Consider the following 21,174-nt stretch of genomic DNA (forward strand, 5'->3'; position numbering starts at 1 on the left):
TTTACAATTACACAAACTGAAATACAAATAAAGTATCAGGTACTAGAAATCCTAATAAGTGCTTGAGCAGATTTGCTTTCTTACACTTGCATTGATGCACACAATTTGGTAATAGAAATTTTAAAAATGTAGTTTATTTATTTAGGTCACAGCAGCGTTAGTGTTTCTCCAGCATGACCGAGGACACTGAGCAGATGTTTCTGTGCAGGTCAGACTTCAGGAAGTACTCGCGCCTTTTTGAAATAGAAAAGACGTCATTCATCAGGTTGAGTTCGCTTCCTGCTTGGCCTGTGCAGTCTAAGACAGATGTTTTTGCACTTTTATAGCTGTGGCTGCATTAGACAAAGGATGAAATGGTTTTTTTGTAAAATGCTTGAACAACCAATCTGAACAAAAACTTTATTGCAAAGATTGGAATTTACACGAGACAAACATTTATCAATAAACTTTTACTGCATTTTACAGTTAAGCTGTTCAGTGAATCCTCTTCCTTCCAGGGGGTTCAAGGCAAATCAGCTACATCTTCACAGAGACGTATACATAAAACCTGGATGTCATATCTCCCAGACATGTCTGAGGTCTCCAGGGCTTTAAGAAATCCAGCAAAGGTTCCAAAACAGAGACTCATGTTTATTTTGTCTGTGATACAGGAGCCAAAACTGAACCATCGTAGTTCACCAAGCTCCACAAATGCTCAGTTATAACACGAGTCCAGGGAGTTGAATAATAATAACGACAAGCAGAAACTCAAATGCATTTTCATTTTCGCCCTTTACCACTCTTCACCCCTCCTTTGCCACCCTTAGCCTGTCGTCCCTTTCCGCGCTTTCCTTTGCCTCCTTTAGCGCGTTGTTCTTTTCTCTGCATTCCCCGCAAATCTTTCTTCATGCGCCCGTCCACCACCTTGAAGACTCCTTTGACACCAGGAGGCCGTCTCACCTTCTTCCCAGCACCCTTTTTGCTCACAACGTATGTTACTTCTCTCTTTTCTTTCCCCAAGCCGGCTTTCTTGTATATACTGAAAGAAACACAAACAGTATTGAAATTTTCTCCTGGGTAAAACAGCCAGTTAGTTTTGTCTTCACAGCCCCACAGATGTGACAACATACCTCTTCAGCTGAGCCATCTTCTCCCTCTCAGAGATGTCCACTGTGTTGACAACCGCTTCTGCTTTCTTCTTGGCCTGCTCCATTTTTTTCAACGTCTTGAAAAGAAACAGCGGAATTAATACATTCGGAAACACACCGATTACTTCGAAAAGCTCCTCGGGCTACAAGTGTTTTACCCTTCTCTTCTTCCTGGCCTTGGCCTCAGCAACTCGTTTGATTGGCCGAGCATTGATCTCCTTCCATTTTTGTTTGTATTCCTCCACCATCTCCTTGGTGACCGGCACCGGCCTCTTCCGGTGTTTCCGTTCATCATCGAGGAACCACTCCGGTACTTCCCACGGCTCGTCAGAGGTGGCGAACCTGAAACGGCATACACAAGGTGTTATTCGCGATCTTCACTTATTCCAGCAGGTTTAAGCCTTATTTGTCGAAAACAAATGTTAACCCGAGTATACGCATCGTTAGATGCAATCAGCAATCTGAAAGGCAGATTCTTTTCCATTAGTACCTATTGGGATTGACTCAGCAAAGTTTTAGGTCATAGTACCTGGTACCACTGCTCGACTGGGGTTCCAAGCAATCCGAGCAGGTACTAAAATGTGACGCCGTCAGAGTGCGTGCCACCGATTAGCTGGTCAGTGGCGTCACTCGATGAGTCGCAAGAGCGTCTCCTTCCAAAAAATCAAAACTGCCCTTTTTGAAACCTGAAATGGCTACAAAACCCCCCCAAAAAAACAACGCCATGGTCTTAGAGTCTGCCGAAAAGCCATAGATGGAGCACCAGGTATTAGGGCTGTGCCATTTGACCAAAATCTCCATATACCAATTTCTCATCCCGACAACGATATAAATCACAAAACGGTGCATTTTCTGTAAATTCTGTGAATCTCGGGCAACTCGACCTGCGTGAAGTGTGGGCGTCGTGCACCTGGAGTCGAGTGTTTTAACCGATACATAAAACTGCATTTTTTTAGACATAAGTTGTAACGGCCGCCATTTTCTTCTTGAGTATTTATTACATGGCGTGCTGCGGGGAAAAGCCATGTTCTAACGTTTGAGCCCAAGGTTTATTTTGACCACCTGACGGCTCTTTTCTTCTCATCCATAAACCCTCTCCACACTCCTTCACGTGATTCTTGCGTAGGTGGTAGAAGAGAAAAACAAGATACTGCCGTATACGGGTTTTTTGTGACACCACGAAACAAACGATAGCGCGTAACATGAAGCGACAGATATTTTCCTGTCAACATCCGACATATTTCATCATATAGAACAGCCCTCCCAGGTGCATCAACACTTTGACATCCACCTTTGTTATAGCGTTCGTGTTGTATACTAATAAGGTCACAGAACGCTCAGCAGCATTATTAATAATAATAATAATAATACATTTTATTTGAAAGTGCCTTTCAAAACACTCAAGGTCACTGTACATAGTAGAATAAAAGCAACATAAAAGCAAGAAGTTTACAGAATCATAAAAGCATAAGACATAAACAAATAAAATAGCAGAGTGGAGAGGTTATGTGGGATAAGCTATTTTGTACAAGTGGGTTTTGAGTTTGGACTTAAAGAGAGAGAAGGAAGAGATGTTTCTTAAATCAGGAGGTCGGGAATTCCAGAGTCGTGGAGCAGAGCAGCTGAAAGCCCTGCTCCCCATGGTGGCAAGACGGGGGGGAAGGGACGGAGAGTGAAAGGGAAGAAGAAGATCTGAGACAACAAGATGGGGCGATGATCTTGACCAGGTCAGAGAGATATGGAGGAGAGAGATGATGAATAGCCTTAAATGTGTACAAGAGTATTTTGAAATTGATGCGATATTTGACCGGGAGCCAATGAAGCTGCTGCAGGACAGGAGTGATGTGGTGGACAGAAGGGGTCCTGGAGATGATACGGGCAGCAGAGTTCATCGCTATGATGACAACCACGGACATTTGCTAGTTCTGGATTGTAATGGAAAAAGATCCAAAGCACACACACCTGTGGAAGGAGCTGTCCACCAGGTCCCTTGCCCTCTTCTTAGATGTAGCGATCTGAGTGCCGAGTGCCAGGCCTTCTGGACTCAGGATTCTAGCTTTCTTACCTAAAGAAACAGTCAGTCATCCAGAGTTACACACACACAGGCTAAAAACAGAATATAAGCTCTAAAGCATGAGATAGGACATAGACATATCAAATATTGCTGAGATGCAATGGTGCATGTTATTTAACTTAAGAGCACTTTTATTGGAAACCATGCGGGTTATTCAAATGAGTTTTCAACCCAGCTGTGGCAGCAGCAGTGCAATACTTCAGGTTACAAAAGAGTTTAGAGGTGCAACACCAAAATGGATGGGTGCCAGCACGCAGCACCATGCAACAGGGGGCGCTCAAGCATGAAAACTGACTGACTCTTCCTGAAGATGGCAGACTAAAGGTTCACCACTGAGTGCAAAGATGCACTGAGGAAGAGTTTCAGCACTCGAAAACTGACAAGCAAACAATTTAGAAGATCGGAGAATTATGTGCTGCCTGGCAAAAGCATAGTTTCTTTGTAGGGCTTCAAACGTAGGGCTTAAGATGAGCTCTGTCAATTGTTCTGGAGCCCAAATGTGCATAAATAAAGAAATGTCTATATGCGACATTTAGATGATGACGAGAAGTGTTTGGGGATGCTGACGACCTCACTGTCATACTCACTGGTACTTTCGACAGGAACAACCTGGAAGTCGTCGTCATCATCGACCTCTCCTGATACTCCACCAGCCCCCCGGGCCTGCTTCATTCTGGTAATCTCCCTAAAAGGAAACCGGTGAACATGTTACCTGTATATTAGCATTAATGTTAAGAACAGTTTTAAGAAATTGGAAATATTGCAGATTTCTTTTCAGTTACGCAATCAAACTAAGCTTATTAATTATGTAACACACTGGACTAAAGAGAGCCACACTTAATGTGCTTTTACGTTTCATCATCGCTGCTGTCATCCGAGTCACTGTCACTCTCCTCTGCAGCTTCCAGTGATGGTCCTGCCTTTTCCTCCTCTGGCAGAGCAGCTTCTTGCTGCTCCTCCTCCTCCTTTATGTCTTCTTCAGCTTTCCTCTTTTTGCCTTTTCCTAGAAGTAAGAATACATACAAGGATAGCTACTAGTCCCTCACAAACACAATTTCATTTAAAGCTGTGAAAAATAACATGTATGTGAACGTGTGAGTGTGAAGACATGAACACGAGGAGGAGAAACACTTCACACCTGACTGTTTAGTCCGGAGCCACTCGGTCTGTTTGAGCTCGCTCTCTGCGTCTCCTTCGAGGCCAATCTCAGAGAAGATGCCCTACGGGTACACAAAGCACGGTGAAAGATCAGAAATCAAGTAGGAAGCAGGTGCCACATCACACAGCGAACAGGTGCAGCAGAAGAATACCTGAGCTTTAGATGTTGCGTTACGAGTCAAACACACACCTTGCTGAACCACAGGTCGGCCTGACGCTCCATCTTCTCATCTTTTCCCTCTAGCTCCACCACCAAGCCACCATCCTGCTCTTCATCCTCCTCCTCCTCTTGGTTGGTAAACTTTACTCTGAAAACCACAGAAATGAATCGTGAACTTTGAGGTCTTCTAGAAAGGTTGGGCTTTCTTTCTGGTAAAATAAATAAATAAACAGACTTGAGCATCCAGGGAAAAACAGTAAGCATCAAACTTGTGGAATGACAATAACAATTCTAGTAAATCAGTCTAGTTTGAGACCAACTCTGCTAAAAATAAATTTGTACTCACTGAACATGTATACTAGGGGTGGGTTCTAATAATCGATTCATCGATTAAAAGTGATTCTGGCTTGGATAACGTGATATCGATTCATTAAAATCCTGAATCGATTTTTTATATAAATATATTTTGCCCAAAATTCCAGAATCTCAGGAGAAACGTCACAAATTTTGACAACCACCAAACATTTAAAACAGTAAATGAGAGCAGGAACACGGCTTCTGCACAAAGACGTAAACACAAAGCGTGGAGCCGCCAAAACATCAGAATCAGTGAGATGTCGCCTTTCTCACCGACGACACGGTCGGGGCTGAAAGCCGACAGCTCGCTGATTCTGATGTTTCGGCGGGTCCGCGCTTTGTGTTTACGTCCTTTTTGCGCTGATTCTAAAGCTGTTAGTTTTATCTCTCTCCAAACAATATTGACTGAACCAGCAGCAAAAGAAGATCCAAACTAAGCTTCACATAAAGATCGTCATGAATTCACTGACTTTTGCTGTTTTGCTTCCACCAGGATAAAATCACACTTCATGCACAGCTCTCTCTCTCTCTTTTTCTCAGTGTACTTCAAGAACAGTTTCCCGTCTATCCCCGAAATCTGTTTTCTGCATTATTCGCTTGCTTGTTACGCACAAGTCTACCGTTGTTCGCAGGCTGTCGGCCGATGTTTTTTTCCTTTTACTTACTTCCGAAAAGAAAACCTAATTTCTGCCGTTCAACAGGCTTCTGAACAAATTTAAACTTTTTAAAATTATACAAAATGCAAAACACTGTGTCTGTAATAAAACCGCTGTAACTTCAGAGGTAATGTTCATGTGTTGATTAATGGTTTTCTTTCGTTTCTGATGTACTGCAGAATATTTTTATAAAATCCAGGCCAGGAAAATCACCTTCATGTTTTTCTGTTTTATCTTCAGCTACTTTGACACAAAGGCCTCTGCTGTGATGCTCACACCTGTGATAAAGTCTGGAAAGTGTCAGCTTCCTTTAGATACAAAAATATGTAAATGTACTGATCTGAATTATAATATTTCTGACTGTCAAAATTTCCCAGATTTAAATCGAATTGAATCGAATCGATTCAGGACCTTGTGAATCGGAATAGAATCGATTCTAGAAATCAGTGACGATACCCAGCCCTAATGTATACATGCTATTCAGTGCTTAACACCTTTCTAAAGAGAACTCCTACAGAGCCAGGCACCACATCACCAGTACCTCAGAGTGCTTTTGCTCTGAATGGCCTCTTACTTCTTTTTTGGCGCTTTCTTTTCCAGCTCCTTTTGTCGCCGTTCCACCTCTTCCAGATCCTCGTCATCCAAATCAGATGCCAGTGACATTTTATCTGCATCATCGCCATCTTCATCGGAGAGGTGAAAATCATCGTCTTCATCTACCAGAGTGTCCGCTGCCTTCATGTCCCCCTTTGATATGTCAACAAGCACCTGAGGGACCGAGAAATTAACATGAAGCCGCTTCTCAGTGATAAAGCTCGTGGGACTTGAACTCTGTGGGAATCAGCGGTATTCTGATCTTGAGTTTGGTGCTTTTGGGAAGCAGCGTGTGACGTTTACCTTTTTCTTCTTGATGGAGACGAGAGAGAACAAGGACGAGTCCTCAGTGGAGGCGATGGACACACCCGGTAGATCCATCTTCAGCTCCACTCTCTCTCTCTGCTTCCGCTGCTCCTTCAGCAGTTTCCTCTTCTTCCTGCCAAATCAGCAAGAGACAGTTTCTTGGTTTGCCCCTACAACTGCATCCGTGGCAAAAGCTAAGAGGTGAAACTAAAAGTAAAGTGTTGCTTCTCTTTAAGGCAAGATGCACCTATCAAGACAAAGTAGGAAAGATGAGGAATTAATGTCACCGAAAACACAAAAAACTAAAGCGGTTCATACCGTTTGAGCTCAGCCACCTCCTCAGCTTTCAGCTCTGCCAGCTTTTTCACCATTTCTTCCTCCTCGTTCTCCTCACCCTCCTCCTCTTCATCCTCCTTCTTTCCTGCTTCTTCCTCTGAATTGCTCCCTTCTTCATCCGAGCTTAAGCTAAAAACAATGTAGAGATGATTTATGTGTGACACACTTTAACAAAGATTTAATATTTAAATTGCTTTTTCTTTTCTTTTTTTAAACCTGATCTCCTGGTCGAGCTGCTTAGCCTCGTCTTTCAGTTTCTTAGCTAGGTATCTCCTCAGCTTGGACCTCCAGTTCAGCAGCAGGCTGCAAACGTGAGAAAAGACATGCAAACACGGCCCGTGTTAACAACACTTCATGCTACAACACGTTCTCACACCATCTGATGTATGTGATGTGCAAGCACAGTAAAGTAGCAGCAGCTTACTAAAGCACAAACGTGGCGAGTGAGAGATGGAAAAGCTCACCGGAGTTCTTTGCGGCCCAGGACTTTGATGTCACGACAACACTCCTTTATTTCATTGCTGGTTACTGAGTGAAACTCCAGATCAGGATTGTTGAAGGTGATCTGAATGAGACAGAGCAAGAAAAGCACGAGTTTTCTTCTTAGTTCTTATTCTTAACAGGACTGTCTCAAAGCCCCCCCCCACACACACACACACAAACAAAAAAAGCTCACCTCACTGGCTTTTCCCAGAAAGTCGACTGGGTTCTCGGCTTTCAGAAAATCGGTCACCATGAAACTGTGGTAGAGCGTCAGATCTCCATCTGTATATCCCTCCGCCTGCAACAGAAGAAGAGCTGCTTCATCACTGATGGTTCATTTCTGGGCTCAAATGTGCCTTAAAGTAAGTCTTAAACCTTGTGACTGATAAATAAAACAAAGTGTTTAAAAGCTAAAACTTTTCATAACAGGCAATCACAGCCAGCTCTGACATGCTTATCGTGACCAAACACTTGTCAGTATACATGCCTTTGGCTTCTTTACAGGGATCAGCTCCTTCACAGTTTTGGCCTGCACCTCCACCTCTTTGAATGCATACTTGGGGTCAAAGAACTTGCTGTCGATTTTGTCCGGGGCAACAAAACCTGATGATGACGACAATGGGGGAGGTTTAGGTGAGGTTTAGTCAAGAACAAGGTCAAAATTAAGGTCATTATTTATTGTCTTCAAAAAGCGAATGAAATAATAAAGGTTGTGCTAATGACACCGACCCTGACAGATGACAAAGATCTCAGCAGACTCATTCCTGGATGCCTGCGGTTTGGTGGCCTGCACCTTCTTGAAGAACTGCTGGAAGATCCAAAGCAGAGGCTGGTAGTCTTTGGAGCGAAACACCTTGGTGACAAAGGTGCCTCCTTTGGTAAGAAACTCACAGGCCAACTTCAGAGCCATGAGAGTCAGGTGAGCTGTGGGTGAAAAAGGGAGGATTTCAAAATTAGATTTAAATACCAAATACTGTGGAAAATGGACATGAACTAGTTTAGGCACAACAGAGACACAAAATCAAAGAGTGGTAAGGATGTATCAAAAAAGAACCCCTTACAATCCTCTTCAACCAAATTAAATCATTTTGGACATATTGTGCGAATGCTGTTTTACTGCAGTCTGATCTCTAGACGTTTTGTCTCGACTCACCTTGGGAAAAGGCATCGTGCTGCCAGTTAGCTCCCACATTTGGGGCTCCATCGTTTAACACAACATCCACTTTCCAAGTCTGAAGCTCCTTTCTGAGAGACTGTACAACGGAAAGAGTGTCTCATCAGTTAAAACCATGTCACAAACATAGCGTTGGCTGTCCACATCTGTACTGTTGAAATATCATCTCTGATTTTATGTTTTTTCAGTGATGCTGTGAACAGCAGCAGCTTTCTCACCTGTCTGCATTTCTCAGTGGTGATGTCTTCTTGAAGTGTCACCACGTTGGGGATGGGTTTAATGGGGACCAAGTCAACACCTGAGAAGAAGAAACCACTCTTATGGGGAAGTATTGTCACACACATTACAGCTGCTTTAGAAGCATAACAGAAACAGAGCCATTTATCATTGGAGAAATTTGCACTCACCGATAATCAGACTTGAAACAGGCATAAACTTAGACGCTACCTGCAACCTGGAAAAGGAGATTTTGAATTCAACTTTGATTATTTTGCATAGTACAAATCACTCATTTATCCGTTTTCGCTTCCGTCATGACGTATTGTACCGTAATGTCATTTCTGTAAAGCTCGTGCATTTTATCTTGTAATCACAGCAAAAGAAAGTCTGTGATTATAGTGAACCAGAGTCGTGCTCACCAGAGAGGAGGTCGAGGTTGGTCACACACGGTCCTAAGTTAATGCAACTTTACACAAACTGCAACTGTACAATCACCAGTCAGCTCCTCTTCCCTGACTTTCACCCCCTACTTTCTCCCCTCTCCCCCATACTGTCATTATATTAATGCTGCTATCCTGTATATATCGTACTTACTATTGTTTGAGTACTTGCGATTATTTTATTGCACTTTTTATATTTTACATTTATATTTATTATTTATCTTGCACCAAGGGAGTGGCACTCCAATTTCGTTGTACTCTGTACAATGACAATAAAGGCTATTCTATTCTAACACTTCTGTCAACGTGGTCGCTCTTTTCTCTTCTCTCTGTCCCTGACTCAGCTGCCACTTGTTATAACAAAGACCTTTGGTGATCGTTCAAATGTGACAGAAGCGAATGACCAAAGACTGCAAAGTGGTCAACTGGCCAGCTTCCCCCCCCGAGGGGTTACTTCTTTTCCTTTTGTTACCACACACGACGGCATGTCTGGTGACGGGATGCTTACCACCCTCCAGGTGCAGCGCACAGATCCACCAGAGCTCGGGCTTTCTGCAGAAACTGGAACTTACGGTTAAGCTGGATCAGTTTGAAGGAGGAACGAGAGCGATAACCTAAAAATTACACAAAAGAGGAGATTTAAAAGATTGCCAGCAGTCTGCAACCCACACTTTATATCGATCGGAGCTTTAGCCTGCTAATGCTAATATCACGACAGTCTCGAGCTCGTGTTGTTTTCCGGTACTCTACCTGTTTCTTTGGCCAGGTGGTAGAATTTATCTTTCCGGGTCTTTCCGACCTTAAGTTTCTTCCCCATATTTGCTGCTTTACTTTTACGCCGGACCTTAACACACAGATATGTCACACACTCAAAACACCCCTCTGCCTATGAAAACAGCACGTGTACACGTGCCGGCGCAGGACTACGACGTCACACTTCTTCTTCTTCTTCTTCGGATTTGTTTGTTAGTTTCGCGCATGTTTCGCCACCTGCTGTTAACAACACATTACTACGATATCTTAAATAAAATGCATTATTATTATTATTATTAATATCCATCCATCCATTCGCTTCCGCTTATTCTTTTCAGGGTCGCGGGGGGCGCTGGAGCCTATCCCAGCTGTCATAGGGCGAGAGGCAGGGTACACCCTGGACAGGTCGCCAGTCTGTCGCAGGGCCAACACACAGGGACAGACAACCATTCACACTCACATTCATTCGCACATAGTGACAATTTGGATTAACCTATCCCCACAAGCTGCATGTCTTTGGATGGTGGGAGGAAGCCAGAGTACCCGGAGGGAACCCACACAAACACGGGGAGAACATGCAAACTCCACACAGAAAGACCCCGGCCTGATGTTGGAATTGAACTCAGGACCTTCCTGCTGTGCGGTAACAGTGCTAACCACCGTGCCACTGATTATAATAATAATAATTATTATTATTATCATTATTATTATTAATGCCGTTGCTGCTATAAATATATCCAGTTATATGGACAAGATTAGTACTAGACACACAAAAATAGCTCATGTTTATGAATTGCTATTGAGGGAGAAGGACTGTTCTTGTCATGCATACAGGCGATCGTGGCTCAAGAGTTGGGAGTTCGTCTTGTAATCAGAAGGTTGCCGGTTCGAGCCCCGACTCCGACAGTCTCGGTTGGTGTGTCCTTGGGCAAGACACTTCATCTGTTGCCCACTGGTGGTGGTCAAAGGGCGCCAGTGTCCGGCAGCCTTGCCTCTGTCAGTGCGCCCCAGGGCAGCTGTGGCTACAATGTAGCTGCCATCACCTGTGGGTGGATGACTGGATGTAGTGTAAAGTGCTTTGGGGTCCTTAGGGACTAAGTAAAGTGCTATAAAAATACAGGCCATTTACCATGGCAGTCTGAGCAATGTAAAATAAGACTGTAATTCATTCATTCAACAACTCTCCATTACCCATTATTTGCTTTCATCTAATGGCATCACTCTTTACAGATCAAAAATTAATTAAGTGAAAATAACACACCATACTTGGTTTGCTGAAATTACAGAAAACAGGGATCCACAGTATTTACTATGGCCTATACTGGTGTCCAGCGTGCTTATAGTTTTTCAGTTACAAAGGTGATGATACATTTCTGTCCATCCATCTCTTTAGGACCTAATCCCAGCTGCTATAGGGCGGGGTACACCCTGGACAGGTCACCCATCTGTCGCAAAGAGACAGACAACTATTCACACCTACAGGCAGTTTAGATTCACCAATTAACCTAACCCCATCAAACTATGATTAATGCTCCATGGGTTAAAAAAAATAATTTGGTCAAATAATTCACAACTCCTGCCTACAACAAAGACTGGATCAACAAACAACTGCGGCCATATTGTAATGGTATATGGGGTTTGTTAATAAACATAACATCATTTTTTAAATCTTTATCAATGTTTATTTTGTTATTTTTTATCACAGCCAAATGAATTTAGGGAAAACACTTTAGTGAAGACTACAGCTGTCAGAAAGGCCTGTTTCTGGACCGTGTGTTGATCAGTCCCAGGACAGAGAAGGCACTGGCTGCTGCCGTCACCAAACTGATGGCCCCAATGGCTCGTGAAGCCTGTGGAGACAAGAAGGAGGGGCAGGGCGTGGACTGCGGGTTAGAATAGGAGCAGCAGAGGCTGATTGATTTTATTGCATATTTACAATACAGCATGATTCCAAACTTAACAAGACTAACTCATTAGTCTGTAACTCAGATTTGTCTAACTTATAAGAGGAAGCAGGCAACAACACATTTATTTACAGTAAACCTTTTTTTCCCGTAAACTCTTTTGAGCTGATTATTTAATTCAAAGCTGATTTGTTGTGTAAAGATTAAGGCTTTGGCAGGATGTATTTGGCTCTTAAACATAGCTTTAAAGTAGATTTGGATGTCGTTGTTTTCAATACAGAACATGGTCATAATTAAAGCAATTATAAGATAATATGTGGGTGAAAAATAGAATTATGAATTATATTTTGGGACAAAGTATCATGTTTTCATTTTAGTGGTATAGTAGAGCCCTGGGATGGATAAATCCCTGATGTTAAGGTTCACTCTGATTTGCCACTTTGGTCAATGTTTTTAAATGTCTGACAATGTGAGACTATGACAGGGCCAATGTTTTGGATTTATTAGTCGCTTTTAGTGACACACCAGACAGAAGCAGAACAAACAGTGAGAGACCTGCTCAGACACCCCCTCCCCGTAACGAAGAAGGGTAACGAAGTGCTCGCAGTTGCTCCCCAGCAAGTCATAAGAGACCTCCTGGCCAATGAGGACTTGTGCCCGCTGGATGATTTCACAGACAGGGAGGGGTGTGTGGTTGTGGTCATACTTGTTGTTGACACGGTAGGAATCACTTCCCACTACCTCCTTCAGTAGCTGCATGCGTACCACTGCCTTCCTGCTGAAGACAGACTTCACACTGGACATGGCGGCTGCCTGGCTCTCATCTGTGGGAAAGGAGAGATGATTTAAATTGTCAAAGGGAAGAGAAGAAAGACTCTTCTGTAGGCTAAGGCTAATGACGCCAGACTTAAAGACCAGATATAAACACATTAGCACAGTGAAGCTGGAGGATGAACGCTAACCTTTTTTCCACTCGATAAAAGTTAACATGAGGGTTCCTGATGTTTAGAGACAAATGCAATCACAGGATGCTGTAAATGGACCAAACTTCAGTCAAGAGAACAACTGAGCTGTACGTTTTCATTTTTTTTAAATCTCTCAGTCAGAACATACTCTATCATGTTTAGGTGGAAACTAGCGAGCTAACCTCCTGCTAACTTCAAACTCAGTTAAATTTCATAACTTCTGTTTTCATGGATGCCTGGATGTTAAACTGAATTGTTACACCTGGTAAAGCAGCTGATCATTTTATTAAGATGAAAGAATTTAGACAGTTTGTAACGCTGAGTTATACCGCAGTGTTCATTTGACTTTGGGACCTGAAGCGGAGTTTGGACCCAGAAACAGCTAATGACATCAGACTAAAAGACCGGATAGAAATGGGGACGTTTTCAAGTATGAAACAGGGGGAGGGGATGCCAACATCTGCAGATAACAGGGGCCACACGCTTGTCAAAAAAGGGTAAAAACAAGTTTTGGTTATAAGGGGGTGAAAATTGTGATATGTTATCCCAGCCCGTTTCACAGTGAATGCAGTTCACTATGAAAAAGGACATTTTTACAGGACTCTGGGTGTATTTGTGAAAAAGTAAGAACATCCTCTCTCTTTCCCTGGAAAATGCACATAATCATCAAAAAGTGTGAGCACCTCTATAAAGTTTCTGCAGTTTGCTGGCCTGGAGCATTCAGATGTGTGTAAACACGATCCTACAATATTCCCAGGAGTGCACATCATAGCCCCACGATGACCCAAGAGCTACATCTCAGACTAAAGGCTTCAGTCTGCATGTTGAATGTTAAAATTCATGACAGCTAGAAAAATACTGAACCAGTATGAATAGTTTGCCAAGATAAAGCCTCTTTTCTCTAAAAATGAGCACGACAGGAGAGTTTAGGCTTGCAAAGCTGCATCTGGAACAATGGCCCTCACTTACTAACAGTGCATACACAAAAATGTGTGCATGATTTATGGATACAAACATTTCATGCACAAATCAGTGATTTATCAGTATTTTCATACCTGAATTTGTTTACATGTTACATGTTACTAGTCACTGCACAGTGGCGTCAGAGTGGGTATTTCAGTTTAACAGGTCAACGAAGTTGTATTGTATTCATTTTTAACCTCCTTTCACTCTTCCTTCAATTATTTGATAAATGACATCTCAGGAGTTATGAAGTGCCCAGACCATAGTGAAATAAACAAAGCTAAAATTAATTTGAATTCAATTCAATTCAATTCAATAAAACTTTATTGATCCTGAAGGTTGACCCCGAAGGAAATTGGGTTAAGGCTGCCGACCTTTGCCAGCGCCATCTTACCCTCCGACCATACATACATTAGACAAACATCACATGGGGAAGACAGGTCAGAGAGGTATAATAATGGAAAATGCACAACATGAGGAAAGACGAGGAGAAAAAATAACTCCCCCCAGACTGAGCTCCAACAGGAAGATCAGTTTGAGAACAGAAAAAAACACCTCAGCACATGAATCATCACATCTCACAACATAAAGACATGAGCTTCGAAGGTGTTTGGAGGGGGTGGGGGGTGAGTGTAGGTCTGTGTCAGTGTACATGCGCGTGTGTGCGTTTTCCATGTTCAACCGAGAGAAAGTGTCCCTTCACCCGGTTATGCAAAAGTCAACAATCTTCGATCAGCGCGGATGGCCTTGAAGGAAGGTTGTTGTTCCAGTCAGCTTCAACCTTGGCAGGCCTTCAGCTGGTGCCAGTGGGATGGCCGTATGAGTGAAGATGGTGAATATTTAGTGCGAACAACTGCATCCAATTTTACAATTGGTCTAATGTCCGTCACTGGTCACCAATTCTCTCAATTCCCGTTGTTCTTCTCCAAGATCGTATCCATATTGAGTTCAAAACACAGTCTGAGTACTCACTGCCCTGCCCATCGTCTATCACGTCGGCCAGCCTTGTGGGATTTTGAACAGCTGTAGCCGCTTCTTGTACTTCGATAAGCCAGGTCTGAGCCAGCTCCAGTCAGCCAGAACGCTGTTATCATGGTTCTGAATTGGTAGATGTCGTTCATTGTCCTCCATCGAGAGTGTCGCCAGACAAACGATGCAACCGACCATCAAGTATCCGGCAGCAAATGTCTCCGCAGGACAATCGGGCTCTCCCAAGCCCAGGAAGGTGTCAATTCCGCTACGGGACCAGTTGATCAAATCCATAATTCTTTCGGTTTTAGAGAAGAAGACTGAGAAACTCTTTGAGGGTTAGAAAGCGAGACTATACAAAAGACATGAGAAGCCAAGCAGGAAAGATAAGGGAGAGGGAGAAGAATGCGACCGCCTCCGTCAAGAGCCAAGAGAGAACTATTCTCTAATTTAATTAAGCATCAGGATGTAGTTTGTAATGTGAGCCTTTTAACCTCAGTCTAAAACATGACAGGTTTATGTCAGATTTGTGAGGATAGCCGCAAGTTTTACGTTAGAAACTCTTTTACTGACCAACAGGAGTTAAGTTGATGATGTAACCATCTCCCAGGTAGAGAGCCCAATGCTGGTAGGCTGGTCTGAAAATCTCAATGAGGTCACCAGGCTGGGGGTCACCAGAGAGGGCAGGAAGGTCCAGCTCATTAGAGGCCATCTACACAGAGAGCCACAGAGAGACATACATGCTTAAAAGGACATTTAAATAACAAAAATAACAGAAATATTTAGTTGATAGAATATTTGTCATTTTAGAAAATGTGAAATCTGTAACACACTTGCAAAATGTGAAGTCTTTCTCACTAGATTTGAGAAATCTTATCGCTGCTACATGATTACAGATTATATAATTATTACTGATAAGGAAAAAATGCTGCTAGAGTGACCGCTCACTCATATGTGTATCCCTCTCTGCTGTCATTCAATCCCCAAAACACACATGGCTAACGCACATTATCCAGCAAACTTACATTAGAGTTTTGTAGTTGTTTATCCATCCCACATCATGCTTCCACAAATTCTAAGAAGAGAGGAAGAACAGAGAGAAAATCCTTTCAATTCAGCTGATAAATACAAACTGCTTTTACACCAAGAGATGGAGAAATTCCACTTTCCTTTCCTAGTCTGATAAGATTCGAAAGGGAAAATAACAAAATTCCCAGAGCAAGAAAATGCTAGATAAAACACAATGTAAAGGTCATACATACATACACACACACATGCACAATACACACCAGCTCGCACAGACAATACGCACATGAGCTCTTGTTTCACCTGTGCTGCCACAATAGCAGCAGCACAAAAGGGAAGCTGACAGAAAATAGTTTGAGCACAGGTTATTTCACACAGGAAAAAAATATTTCACCTGTCATTTCATGTCTTTAATTCCCTCTCTCTCTTATTTTTCTTTCCTGGATGATAATGATTACAGTGTGAATATTTCCCAAGGTCAGAGTTTAATGTTGAATAAAATTTCACTTGGATGGCATGAAATCAATATCTGCCTGGGAGAGCAGCTGCTATATCCATCTCATTATTAATGTATGGTGCCCAAGACACATTGAAAATAAGTGTCCATACATTATTCACCAAATCAAAACCGCATCAGCATCTGAGAGCTGCCACAAATACAGAAACATACATGTATAAAGTCATGTGACAGAAGTATATTGTAATAACTAAATCGAGGTTACAGACCAAATAGGCAACACTGAGCAAACATTTTAAAGAGAAAAGGCATCCAAGAGTAGTACTTACTCAAACACCAGCAGCTTTTTCTTCCTCACCATTTTAATTCCCCATCATAAATTCACACAAAACCATAAAGAAATTCAAGAGAAGAGAAAAAAAGAGGTTCGAACACGAGTTCCTGAGAGGATGAGCAGATTTTGAATATCTCAAAGCAAAATGAGAGGCTGGAGGTCCTGGTGGAGGTATTTCACTGTCCGCTGTGCTGACTGATAGCAGTTTGTCCCAGCTGTCAAAGTGACACACACATATAAACACGCACACACAGGCATTTCCTACCTGCTTTTGTCCCATTCAGAAGGAGCTGTTTGCACATATATAGCTGGTTTCAGATTAACTCTGTCTGATCACTGTTCCTGGAAACTGACAGATGCACAAAATATCTTACATCGTGGAGTTTAGGTACAACACCTGGTGGACTGGTGTCAGAATAACAACCTGACTCTAAATGTTCAGAAGACTAAAGAGATGGTTGTTAACTTCAGGAAGAGCTCAATGGCCCACACCCCACTGCACATCAACGGATCTGCTGTTGAGATGGTCATCAGTGTGAAGTTCCTGGGTGTGCACATATCAGCTGACCTCTCCTGGAACCTGAACACAACCACCATCATGAGGAAAGCCCAACAACGTCTTCACTTTCTTAGAATCAGAATCAGAATACTTTATTAATCCCGAAGGAAATTAGGGTTACAGCAGGCAGCACGCTAATGGCACATGCACACTTACAAAGGAACCTTCTGACCAACTTTACACAAACATCACATTGGGGAGACATGTCAGAAAGGTAGGCTGATAGGAAAAAAACAACGAAAATACATAACATGAGGTAAGAGGAGGAGAAAAAAAACTCCACTCAGACTGAGCTCCTAGTGGGAGAACAGTTTGATAACAGAAAAAACACCTCAGCACAAAAGCACATGACTATCAATACACCATAGAAACACGAGACAAGCAACAGGGGCGGGTAAAGGGTGAGAGAGAGCCGGTGTAGACAGCGCATCCAGTCCTGCAGCATGTCTGCGCTGGTCCAGTCGACTGCCATCTTCCCCGGCACAAGCATCGAAGGCGTTTGGAAAGGGAGGGGGGATCAGTGTGTGCATATCAGTGTATGTGTGTGTGTGTCCAGAGTTCAGCTGAGACAGTGTCCTTCGCCCTGCCAGGCTAAGTAAACAGTCTTCCAGCCAACCCAGGTGGCCTTACATGGAATGGGGGGAACAGTCTAAACACAGTCGTTATCATTAAGAAACTGAAGAAGGCCAGTCTCCTTCCTCTTATCCTCACATTATTTTACCGGGGAACCATTGAGAGCGTCCTCTGCTGCTACATCATTATCTGGTACGGGAACTGCACCCTCGCTGAAAAGAAGTCTCCGCAGTGGATCGTGAGGACAGCAGAGAGGATCATTGGAGGCCCTCTCACATCCATCTCCCAACTCTCTGACAGACACATCATTCGACGTGCGAACAGCATAGGGAAGGACACTTTCCACCCCTCACATGCACTATTCTCCCTCCTTCCATCTGGCAGACGGTTTCGCAGCATTAAAACTGTAACGACCAGACACTGCAAGAGCTTCTTCCCCCAAGCAGGCAGGGCCCTCAACTCACTACCACAAAAGGACTGATATAAACATACACCTCTACAAACACCTTGCAATAATCATCAAAAGACTCAAAAACAACAAATACTACCACAAATCCACTACGAACTGGTCCTGGGAACAGTATGCTTTGCACACTCAGTCACAGAGTTCTGAACACACACCGAAATTATATTATATTTGCACATTTTGCACGTCTTTGTCTTGTCTCGTTAATATCCTGACAATAACTTGAAACTGGTATTCAATACCTACTGCACATTCCACTTTGTCTCTGTCCTGTCTTTGTTTATCGTACAGTTAATATTTTACAGTTACCATTATAGTATTGTATAGAATTGTATAGTTAGTAATTAGTACCTTTTTATCCCTTAATTTTATTATTTATTTGTAATTCCTAGTTTTATATCTCTTGGAGATATATCCTTTATATATGTATAAATGCACCATGGGGGGCTTAGGGTGAAACAGCATTGCGGTACACTGTATACTGTGTATACTACTGTATTGACAATAAAGCTCTTGAATCTTTACTTTAGTAACCAAACTGCTGCTGAGATTACCAGTTTGGCTGTATACAGTGCTGTAAAAAAGTCGTTAACTCTTACTTTTGTACATCGTAAATTAACTGTGATTAACCACTTTTTTGTGTGTTTCTTTGGAAAGCTGAATTTAATGTCACTATTCACACTCAGGCCTGATTACTGCCAGATATAATGAATCAAAAAATCAATAAAACAGAACCTGTCTGACAAAGTGAAGCTGGCAAGAAGACCTCAAAAATCAGCACATCATGCCATGGTCTAAAGAAACTCAACAGATGAGAAACAAAGTCATTGACATCTATCAGTCTGGAAGGGTTAAGGTCATTTCTACAGCTTTTCTAAAGACTCCAGTGAACAACAGTGAGAAAACCTGGGATAGTGACGAACCTTCCCGACCAAAATTGCAAGAGGACAGTAACGACTTATTCAAAAGGTCACAAAAGAACCCAGAACATCTAAAGGCCTCAATTGCCCTAGTTAAGGTCAGATTTCATGATTCAACAATAAGAAAGAGACTGGAAAAATGGCATCCACAAGAGAGCTCTAAAGAGGAAACCACTGCTGACCAAAAGGAACATAAAGGCTTGACTGCCAAAATTTGCCAAAAAACATCTTGATGATCCTCAAGAGTTTTAGGAAACTATTCTGTGGACTGATGAGACAAAAGCTGAAGCTTTTCCATAAAGGAACATCATACTAACAATCAAACATGGTGGTGGTAGTGTGATGGTCTGGTGGTGCTTTACTGCTTCAGGACTTGGACAACTTCCAATAAGTGATGAAACCATGAATTCTGCTTTCTACCAGAAAATCCAGACAAAGTATGTCCGCCCCGTTCGTTCCCTGAATTTGGCTGATTTAAAAATGTTCTGCAAAGAAGGCAGGCAAAAATTTCTCCACACTGATGTGAAAGACTCATTGCCAATTACCAAAATGATTGCTTGATTATAGGTCTTGCTGCCAAGACTGGCACAACCAGTTATTAGGTTTCAAATGACCTTTTTCACATAGAGCCAAGCGTGGATAGCTTTTTTCCCCACTCTTGATCATGATCTAAAAAGTGCATTTTGTATTTACTCTGGTTATCTTTGTCTAATGCTAAAATTTGTTTGATGATCTGAAAAAGATCTGAAAGTGTGACAAATAAACACACACAGAAGAAAAAGAAAACAGAAAGGGCAAATACTTGTTCACAGCACTGTATGTATTCTAAAAATGGTGTGTAACCTCTATCAAACTGGGATAGGGCACAAACATCAACCTGGGTTGAGTTGCTGTCGTATTTTCATTTTTCAAAGGTTTTTACCTTTGGTTTCGTTTTAAATTTGATTTTAGTTTAATTTGGTTTTAATAACAGGTTTACCGGGTATGGTGCTTATTTTTTTCAGTTTCACTGGGTGTTTTTTTTTTTGTTTGTTTTACTTTCACTTCACTTTCACTAAATGCTTAGACGTTTTTTGCAGAAACATGTGCAGAGAGTCTGTTTTTTAAATCGTATATCCTGGACAGGCGTTTACAGTAAAGGAGAGCTCCGGGTCGGACACATTCTTTGCTCATTGATTGGCTGTTTCCGGACAACCGTTTCGTCACTTATCTCCGCCCCCTGTCCTGAGACTGGAGCTGACGCTGGCGGGGGCTGCGTCAAATGGAAGAACAGGAAGTCTAGACACTTAAAGTTTGAAAATAAAAGAACGGTCAGGACAATTGGCCGCTAAAGCGGTTTCAAAGAGAAAAAATATATAGAGTCGATATTGTTTCTCAAGGGTGACACGTTTAAGTTCTAAAAACAATGGCAGCGGTAAAACAGTAAAACACACGTAGTTCAACAGCAATTAAACTAAAGCGACATCAGTTAGCAGCGGTCACATTTACAGTACTGTACTTTCTAGTAGGGGTGGGTTTTGATAATCGATTTATCAATTAAAATCGATTCTGGCTTGGATAACGTGATATCGATTCATTAAAATCCTGAATCGATTTTTTTAATATTAATTTATTTTGCCCGAAACGCTAGAATCTCAGGTTAAACCTCACAAAATTTCAAGAACCCCCAAACAGCTAAAACAGTAAATGAGAGCAGGAACACAGATTCTGCACAAAGATGTAAACACAAAGCTCGGACCCGCCGATGGATCAGAATCAGTGAGATGTTGCCTTTCTCTCACATGACGGCACGGACACAGTCGGGGCTGAAAGCCGACAGCTCGCTGATTGCGAAGTTTCGGCGGGTCCGCGCTTTGTGTTTACGCCCTTTTGCGGTGATTCTAAAGCTGTCAGTTTTATCTCTCTCCAAACATTATTGACCGAACCAGCAGCAAAAGAAGATCCAAACTACGCTTCATAAAAACATCGTCATGAATTCCCTCTGACTTTTGCTGTTTTGCTTCCACCACACTTCATGCACATCTCTCTTTCTTTCTCTCTCTCTCAGTATACTTCAAGAACAGTTTCCCGTCTAAAAATCTGTTTTCTGCATTATTCGCTTGCTTGTTACGCACAAGTCTACTGTTGTTTACAGCGCTGTCGGTCGCTGTTTAACTTCAGAGGTAATGTTCATATGTTGATTAATGGTTTTCTTTTGTTTT

General features: G+C 42.4%; 2 protein-coding genes across 2 annotated transcripts; both read right to left on the reverse strand.

Annotated features, from left to right (window-relative positions):
- Positions 1-118: 118 nt before the first annotated feature.
- Positions 119-10,012, reverse strand: ftsj3 (FtsJ RNA 2'-O-methyltransferase 3). The gene is made up of 21 exons (XM_085265356.1): positions 9,835-10,012; positions 9,593-9,698; positions 8,833-8,879; positions 8,644-8,723; positions 8,405-8,504; positions 7,981-8,175; positions 7,739-7,854; positions 7,445-7,549; positions 7,233-7,333; positions 6,985-7,071; positions 6,751-6,897; positions 6,430-6,565; positions 6,107-6,300; positions 4,550-4,667; positions 4,340-4,421; positions 4,054-4,204; positions 3,789-3,886; positions 3,090-3,192; positions 1,286-1,469; positions 1,110-1,204; positions 119-1,018 (listed from the first exon to the last, which is right to left on the reverse strand). Exons 1-21 carry the CDS (start codon positions 9,899-9,901, stop codon positions 760-762), a joined length of 2,571 nt encoding a protein of 856 aa, XP_085121482.1. The 5' UTR covers positions 9,902-10,012; the 3' UTR covers positions 119-759.
- Positions 10,013-11,531: 1,519 nt separating this feature from the next.
- On the reverse strand, positions 11,532-16,647 carry plaat1 (phospholipase A and acyltransferase 1). Its single transcript, XM_085264868.1, has 5 exons — positions 16,451-16,647; positions 15,664-15,713; positions 15,212-15,350; positions 12,297-12,565; positions 11,532-11,687 (listed from the first exon to the last, which is right to left on the reverse strand). Exons 2-5 carry the CDS (start codon positions 15,688-15,690, stop codon positions 11,586-11,588), a joined length of 537 nt encoding a protein of 178 aa, XP_085120994.1. The 5' UTR covers positions 15,691-15,713; positions 16,451-16,647; the 3' UTR covers positions 11,532-11,585.
- Positions 16,648-21,174: the final 4,527 nt, after the last annotated feature.

This window comes from Mchenga conophoros, linkage group LG23 (assembly GCF_057382185.1).
Source record: "Mchenga conophoros isolate Kocher_MC1m ecotype Shallow Benthic linkage group LG23, M_conophoros_male_GT1.1, whole genome shotgun sequence".
In the NCBI taxonomy this organism is placed as follows: Eukaryota; Metazoa; Chordata; class Actinopteri; order Cichliformes; family Cichlidae; genus Mchenga; species Mchenga conophoros.